General features: G+C 54.5%; 1 protein-coding gene across 1 annotated transcript; it reads right to left on the bottom strand.

Moving 5' to 3' along the window:
* Positions 1-370: 370 nt before the first annotated feature.
* EIF4E1B (eukaryotic translation initiation factor 4E family member 1B) lies at positions 371-3,861 on the bottom strand (the record flags this gene model as incomplete). Its single annotated transcript, XM_082454013.1, has 7 exons — positions 371-993; positions 1,354-1,493; positions 1,627-1,857; positions 2,319-2,538; positions 3,152-3,247; positions 3,528-3,768; positions 3,855-3,861. 7 exons carry the CDS (start codon positions 3,859-3,861, stop codon positions 879-881), a joined length of 1,050 nt encoding a protein of 349 aa, XP_082310139.1. The 3' UTR covers positions 371-878.
* Between the last annotated feature and the right edge of the window lie 4,915 nt (positions 3,862-8,776).

Raw genomic sequence — 8,776 nt, forward strand, 5'->3', positions numbered from 1 at the left:
CACCCTGATCAGGCTCCTTGGTACCTGGGGGGTCTCACATGAGCCCTGTCAAGGCAGGACTAGAGCAGATCAAGGTTTGGGGGGCCTGAATTTTACTCAATTTTAGAGTCCTCTTTAAAAATAATTCTGGTTTTGTTTAAAAGTATTTATTTAGATAGGAAACAGAAAGGGGCTTAAGCTTCATCACCTTCCAGTTAATCATCGTCTAGCAGAACCATAGTAAGGCCTGACCACCTCTCCTGGGCCAGGGCCTCAACAGTCGCCCCCCTGCCCACCCCTGCCACTCTAGGGACCCACGCACAGCTGGCTGAGGGGAGGTGCGGGATACAGGGTAGGCTCCAAGGCTACAAATCTGATGAGAGGCAATCCATAAAAGTTTTTAAAGCAGAGTGATCATTCGAGAGAGCGCCCCACTCCTGTCCCTGAGCTCCAGCTCTGGGTCAGCGGCCTTGAGCCCCCTCCCCCAAAATGGAAGAGTCTGGCCCTCAGGCCACCTAGCCTCTTTCCCCGAGGTGGGGAGCACAGAGTCAGTCCTAGAGCCTAGGATTCTCTCCTGTTATCTTTCCACCTGCAGTTGTGCCCTCCTCCCACCAATAACTCACCTCACCCCACTCTACTCAACCCAACCCCCAGGGTGAAACAAGCCCAGGGTTTCCTCCACCTTTCCGTTGCCCTGGTCCCTCACATTGGGTCCCCAACCAGAACTGCCCCTAGGCCTGGGCCCCAATTCACATTAAAGAGTGTTCGTATTCACTCCAGAATAGGTGAGAACCATGCCATCTGCCCCCAGCCCAGCCCCTTTTACACACACACACACACACACACACAGCAGTGGGAGGCTCAGGGGCAGCCGAATGGGCAGTGGGGCCAGGGTCCCCTCACACCACAAATTTGTTCTTGGCTAGGGAGTTGCTCTTGGCGGCCGTGTCTGCGTGGGCCTGGTACCCAATGATGGTCTTTGTGGAGAGTCCCAGGCGCTCTTTGTAGACACGCCTGGGAGGTAAGTGGGAGAGGAAAGGAGACAGGCAGTCAGCAGCGGGTCCTGGAGATAACGTGGGACCCTGGGTCCTTTGCTCAGAGCTCCTACCCTGGTTCCAACCACAGTAACTCCTGTTGTATTTGTCTTACCCATGTGGAAACCCAAAATGTGCCTAGTGCAAAGGAAAAGAGGTCTATTAAGAAACAGTTTGAAATTGAGATGCCACACCCTTTTCACAAATGGGGAAGAAAGAAGGGAGAGACAGCATGCAGAGTTCCAGAGGTCTCCCATGCAGGCCAAACCACACCCTTCCACCTTCCCCTTCTCTCCTAGAAGAGACCCAGCCCCCACCCTGTGTCAGAGATACCCCTCACCCAATGCGCAGCACGCCCTCCTGGTTCTCTGTCTCTCTTGTCCACACGGCAATCTTGTCCCCCTTGGTTCGGATGTTGATGACGGCCCCACACACCTCCCGGCTGTGCTCCTCAAAGCTCTCCCCGATCAGACACAGCAGCTGGAGCCAAAAAAGGAGGAGGATGAGACTTCCTGGCGGGCACAGAGTCTGCCCCCACCACCCTGAGACCACCACCACACACCAGCCCAGCCCCTTTCCCTTGGGAAGCCTCCTCGCCCAGCCCCCCACTCACCGTCTCCAGCCATAGGTGGTCCAGCTCACTGTGGCGCTGCTGCTTGGAGAGGCTGACCAGCCAGCGGCCACCCCGCCTATTCCTGCTGTCTTCCCACATGGGCTCAATGCCATCCTGGGAGGCAGGCTGGCAGATCAACCACCTCCCTTTGTTCAAAGGAAAGTGAGGGCCTGGCCACCTCCCCAGGTCCTGCTCTAGCCCCTCAGTAGGCCTCCACAGGCCAGAACCTCTCTGCCTTCATCCCTCCTGTACAAGCAGGTTCTACCAGCCATTCAGCCCCCCAGACCCTCCTGTGAGTTCCCACGGGCCCCTAAGCCTCAACATCTGTCACCTCACATAGCTTTGCGTGGGTGTGTGTTTATCTCCTTTACTGAACCAAGTTCCTTGATATGAGAGTTCAAATGGAGGTGACTAAGAAAGGATCTGGGGCAACCCCAGTGTGGCCAAAGGCAGACATCCCAGGCTCAGCTGGACACAAGTCACCTAGGGAAATCTTTAAATGCTGATGTCAGGGCCCCACTGCACAGCACCTCCAGGGACAGGCCTGGATATTGATGAGTGTCCTGGGGCAATTCTGATGCACGTCCCTAGTTAAGGAGCCAGGCCAGAAACCTAGACTCCTTCCTTGTTCCCCCTTCTTTCCCCTCCCCTGTCCTTCAAGGTACAGCTCAGGTCTGACACTCTGTCTATGCTTCTGCAGAGCGGTCCTCCGATCTGAAATTATACTTGGCTCTGAGGGAGGCTGTCCTCGGCACCCCACCCCCAAACCCCCTGTGAGGTAGGAAGCTGGGAAGAATCACCCACCCTGTGCCCCGGGGATGGGGGGGCGGCGGGGAAGCAGGGCTTACCTTGAACAGGGCGTAGTCACAGCCGGAAGAGAGCTTACTGGCCAGCTGGATGTTATTGTACATCCTGGAGAGAGGCCCCCACCCCAGGCTGAAAGTCCAGGCTTTTTAGAGCCTGGTTCCAACTGGCCTCAGACCCTTCAATCTCTTACCAGACCCCACTGCTTTCCACCCACCTTCCAGCCTCCAAGCCTTTGCTCATACTGGTGCCCCCTGCCAGGAATTCCATCCCCACTTGCCCAGACCTTCAAATCCCACCTTCTCACCCACCTCTAGGGTTTGTGAAGCACCTTTCAGATCCCCTCACTGGATTACCACAGACACTGAGACAGCCTAAAACTCACTTTGTGGCTGAGACAAGCTCAGAGAGGGGAAGGAACTTGCCCAGGGTCACAAAGCATGGAGCAGCAGAGTCAGGGTCAACTCCTTGTTTCTCCCACTTCCCAGGCTCTTTCCCTGAGTCCCAAGGAGGCTTCAGGGGGGGATGTGCCCCAGCCCAATCCCCCCGCCACCTCCCTGCAGAACCCACCAAGCCCCAGTCCTCAGCAGATGCTGCAAGGCCCCAGGAAAGACTGGGAAAGCTGTGTAGGAAGCAGCTCCCTGGAGGGGTGGGGTCTGGGAAGGATCCCCAGCTCAGAACCCCCTGGCCCCAGCCTCCTCCATGAGGGACAGACACTCACGCCCAGAAGTCCTCCACGGTGTCAAACTTGGTGACCAGATGCAGGTTATCCTGCCAGGCCCTGCTGCGGTCATTCTTGAAGAACCACAGAGCCCACCTGGAGGAGGGTGGGCCAGGAGGAAGCAGAGTGCACCCACCTGCCCGCCCCCAGCAGCAGCTAGGTTGGCAGGGAAGCCCTGTTCCTCCAAGGGCAAACAGGCCGCCCAAAGTGACTGGAGCCAGTTATCCTGAAGGGCCAGGGGATGAGTGAGGGCCTTTAACCCAGAATCTCAGCTGGGTTAAGGCTGGAAGGGCCACCAGAGCCCAAATCTTAGGCCAGCTCTGGCCTTTCCCAGATGAGGAAGTGAGTCCAAGGCCAAGAGGAGGGCCTGCCCTACCTGTTCAGCAGCGGGTGCAACTCCAGCTTGCTATCCACGGGGCCCTTGGCCCGGGCCTTCCTCAGAGCCTCCTCTCCCACCCACACCGCCGCTGCTGCCTCCTCTTCCTCTTTCTCTTTCTCCTCCTTCTCTTTCTTCCACTTTTGGATTCCACCCTCAGCCTCTTTGGCCTGACCAAGGAAAGAAGTCAAGGTGGGCGGTGAGCCCCGGCCTTCGCTGCCCGAGGGGGCGGGCGGGTGGACTTACAGAGCGCGCGGTAGCCATGCTACAGCCTGGACTCCATGGGCACCCAGCATGCGAGGGGGCCCCCAGCTGCCGGCATTTAACCCACCATCGCCCCGCCCCACTCACCCAGGACAGGGGACTGGGAGGAGCCAGCGTAGGGGTGGGGGTGGGGGTGTTCAGAGGGGGAAGGGCTTACACTATTATTTCCATCAGCAAGCGTTTAGTGAGCACCTGCCTGCAGCCCGGGGGCTGGGAACACAGCTGTGACCAGGCAGACCTAGCCTCCGCCCACATGGCGCTGGCCATTTGGGGGCTGAGACACGATGGTAAGGGTCAGTATTAGGGGTCTGCCCTTAGTGAAACCGCATGCCACCAAGGGTGGACGCTGAATTTAAAGCAGACCGTCCCAGACATGGCAGAAGCTGCGACTCTGACGTGGGGGAGGGGGGCAGCGCGGGGCCAGGTCAGAGACCTTATACACATATTGTGGTGTCTCCTTTTTGGCTCTGCTGTCATTCACCCCCTCGATTTCACCATCAATGTCATCTGACCCAGGCATTTATCTGGTCTCTGGAAGCATCTAAGGGTTTTCTTTCTAATGTGATTATTTAGAAACAAGGAGGATATTAAAAATCCACATTTTTGGTTGCTCTTGAAATTTTAGAGAGGTCTGGCAACACTGGGGCCTCCTTCTCCCAATCTGCTACAGATGACGCTGCCTTTGGAAAGAGCAAATGAGGTTCCACACAGGCCCGCCGGCCCACTGCACTCCTGCTTCCTACCTCCTGGGCCATCTGAGTGTTCTCCACCTGGGCATGGATGGCGAGGGCCAGTACACCTGTCGTACAGCCTGGGTTCAAGTCCTCCCTGCCCTGACCTCAGCCAAGTACCTGAACCTCACTGAGTCTCAGTTTCCCTGTCTATAAGATGGGCATGTTAATGATACACAACGCAGAAGCTTAGGTATTAAATGATATAAAACACGTAAGCCCACAGAACAAGGCCTGGCTCAGTGGTCAATAGCAGTCAGCTGAGGGCTACCCCAGGGTGGAGGAGGGACTGGGGAGGTGAGGGAGGGAGGGAAAGCTCTGGCTGGGGAGACCTTTTCCCTGCCTTCTGAACAGCAGCCTTTTCTGCAGGGGCTGAACCCTCCCCAAACTTCTTAAGGTTTCTCACCCTCCCCTTGTCCACTTTTAGGGTCCCAGCTCTGTAAGGGACCAGTCCCTTCCCCTCCCCCACAGCCAGAGGAGCCCATGACCACCTGGAGGCTGACGGTTAATATCTGTTCAACCCGCATCCCTGAGCTCCAGGGTGTGCCAGGCCTAGGCCTGGGAGGCAGTGAGGAGCAGAAGATGAATGGCCCCTGTGCTCTGGTCTATCAGGGGAGCCAGGCATCAGGTAACCTCACAAAGACCTGTGTCATCATAAATGCAGACTTCTGAAGGAAAGGATTTCACAGATGGGAGAAGACAAAATCCATGACCTGGGCTTTAGAGCAACACTTCTCAAGAGCATGGATCAGAATCACCTGCAGGGCTTGTTAAACACGGACCACTGGGCCCTGCCTCCCAATTTCTGATGCCTTAGCACAGGGCTTGGGCCTGAGAATTGGCATTTCTAACAAGTTCCCTGATGATGCTGGTCAGAGACCCCATTTCAAGAACCACCGACTCAGAGGCAGTTCACAGAAGAGGTGACGTTTGAGCAAGACATTAACTAGGTAGGTGGAGGAGGGCATCTCGGGGAGTGAAAGCAGCACGTGCAGAGGCTCTGGGGCAAAGGGCCCGTGAGGTACTGGAGGAAGAGAAGAAAGACCACCACTGTGGCTGACGCCTAAAGGGGGCAAGGATGGTGAGTCTTGATCTTAGGAGAGTGGAGAGCCATTGGGTGCTTCAAGTGGGTACAGAGGGGCTGGGGAGGTAATCAGATGGGCTTTCTAGCAAGTTCTCTGGCTGCTGTGTAGGAAACAGACCCTGTGCAATTAAGAGCAAGTGGGAGGAGATCTACTTGGATGCTGACGTAGCTGTCCAGGTCACAAAAGGGGTGGCAGGGAAGATGAAGAGAACATGTATTTAGAAGGAAGACTCAGTAGTGCTTGGTGGTGGATAGGCTCTGGAGAGGTGGGCATGAAGTCCCAGCTACCTGTTGCTGCATAACAAACCACCCCAAACACAGTGGCCTAAAACTACAATAATCATTTATTTTGCTCACAGATCTGCAATTTGGGTAGCACTAGATAGGGATGGCCCATCTCTACTCCAAAGCCCTATCGATTGGAGTGGCTTACAGGCTGGGGCTGGGGCTATCTGCTCACTCACAGTGGGGCAGTCTTTGCTGGCTGACAGATGGAACCTCAACTGGGGTGTCAGCTGGGACAGTTCTATGTAGCCTCTCCATGTGACCACTTGGCTTCCTCACAGCATGGTGGCTGGGTTCTCATAACCAATGTCCCAAGAGATGAGAGGCAGAAGCTGCCAGTTTCTTAAGGCCTCAGCCTGAAACCTGGTACAGCTTTATGTCCAGTGTACTCTTTTTGAGTCCCAGGGCCCACATTCAACAACAGGGACATAATCCCACCTCTCAGTGGGAGGAATGTTGAAGAATTTTGGACAGAAGAAGCATTGGAGGAGGGCCAGGCTTGGGGAGAGATCACGAATCCAGATTTGATGGAGAAAAAGGGAGAAAGGACCCTCTGCAAGTGCTGGACATGGTTTTAGCTGCCTTAGAGTCCTGGCCCAGAGCCTGGCATGGGATGATCCTAGCAGCCACAGCACCCCTTCCCACCATCTTCCACGTCTTCCAGCGTGGGGCAGCCCCTGGAGTCTGGGGTTGGGTGACTATGAAGAGACCCCAGGAGGAAACCACCCCCCGGCCCTATGGGGTTCTGGTCCCTACCCCAGGCCCTCCCAAGTCTGTCTGTGGAGGACATTTTCACAGTGGGGTTGAACAAGCAGGGGCTCTTGAATCCCAATCCTGCCATTCTGTTCCTAAAATATCTCGAATCTGCCCATTACTCTCCCTCCCTCACCTCAGCAAACATCGCCATCTCTGGCCTGGGCCACTGCCTTTTCTCTCCTAACACTCTCCTTGCTTCCACTCCTGCCTCCCTACAAAACATCCTCCACCTGGCTCAGAGGGATTATTTAAACAATCAGTCTGATCACTTAACTCCTCTCTTTAAAACTCTCCAGGATACCCAGGATGTGATCCAGTCTAGGTTCTGGGACTGCAAGTTCCTGCACGATCCAGGCTTACGATGCTGATCCTCCAAGAGGCCAGTCTCGTTTCTGCCTCAGGGACTTTGCACTTGACATTTCTCCCCAACTCTTTATATGACTGACTTCTCCCTGTCCTTCAGGGCTTGACTCATGCCACCTTCTCAAAGAGACCTTCCCTGACCACTCTATCTAAAGTAGACCACTCTCCCCCATGTACTTCTTTTTTTTTTTTTGGCTGCATTGAGTCTTCATTGCTGCGTGCAGGGTTTCTCTAGTTGTGGCGAGCGGGGGCTACTCTTTGTTGTGGCGCACAGGCTTCTCATTGTGGTGGCTTCTCTTGTTGCGGAGCACGGGTTCCAGGCACGCGAGCTTCAGTAGTTGCGGCACATGAACTCAGTAGTTGCGCACAGGCTTTAGGGCATGCGGGCTTCAGTAGTTGTGACTCGCGGGCTGTAGAGCGCAGGCTTAGTAGTTGTGGCACATGGGCTTAGTTGCTCCATGGCATGTGGGATCTTCTGGACCAGGGATCGAACCTGTGTCCGCTGCATTGGCAGGCGGATTCTTAACCACTGTGCCACCAGGGAAGTCCCCCATATACTCTTTAACTCAGCATCCATTTTATTTCCTTCTTAGCACTTAGCACCACTCATTCATTCATTCATTCATTCATTCAAAAAATACTGACCTAGCAGTTACTTTGTGCCAGGCACTGTTTTAGGCAATGGGGGATAAAGACATGAACAAAATTGATGGTTCCTCCTCTTTGCTTTGGAAGGCCCCAGGACTAAGTGTTGACAGAGTTTTGATCTGTCAACACTTGCTGTTTCACGGTCTCACCCAGTCTTGGGCATTGAATGTCACAAATACAGTACACCTGTGGCCCCAATCTGAAATCCCAAAGAGCACATCCAGCTGCCTGCTCACAGCTCCACCTGGGTATCTAATGTGCATCTGGCTCAGGCTTATTGCATCCAAAGCTGAATTCCTGACTTTCCCCTGTCCCCAGACCTGCTCCTCCCACAATCTTCTCCATCCTTCCACCTGCTCAGCCAAAAATTCTGGACTGGTCCTGACTCCTCTCTTGTAACCCATCTTCAGTTCTACCTTCAAAATATCCAGGATCCAGCCGCTTCTCTCCATCTCCATTGCCACCACCCTAGCCCAAGCGGACTCTCATCTTCCCTGTACTATGGCGATGGCATCCAAACCGGTCCCAGCTTCCACCCTGGCCCAAGAACAATCTACTCCCTACACAGCAATCTTTAAAAAGGAAAGTTAGATCACATCACTCCTGAGCTCACACTACAAGGGTCTGTAAGGTGCCACCAGCTCTCAGCCTTCCCTCCCCACTACTCTCCACCCCTCACTCACTCCACCACACTGGCCACCTTGCAGGTCTTCAAACGTGCCAGGCCCACGCCTGCCTTAGGACTTTATACTGGCTGCTCCTTCAATTCCTACCTCAAGCCAGGCCTTCCCTGCCCACTGCATTTAACTGGTCAAGCCCTCAGCCTCACCCCAGCACCCCATGCTCTTTCTCTTCTTCGCTTTCCCTCCAAGCACTTATCACCTCCTGATGCACCCCATATTTTACTTATTTATTTTACTCATCATCTGCTTTCTGGTACTAGAATATAAGGTCCCCAGTGCCTCTTTTACTCACGACTCTCTTCTCCAGTTCCTGGAGCAGGGCCTGGCTCAGAGCAAGTACCTAGAAGTCAGAGTCACGAGGGAGAATTGACCATTAGATTTAGCGAGGTGAATGTCACTGATTTTGACAAAAGGGACACAATCTAAGGCATTTTA

This window comes from Balaenoptera physalus (assembly GCF_965194825.1).
Source record: "Balaenoptera physalus genome assembly, chromosome: 3".
In the NCBI taxonomy this organism is placed as follows: domain Eukaryota; kingdom Metazoa; phylum Chordata; class Mammalia; order Artiodactyla; family Balaenopteridae; genus Balaenoptera; species Balaenoptera physalus.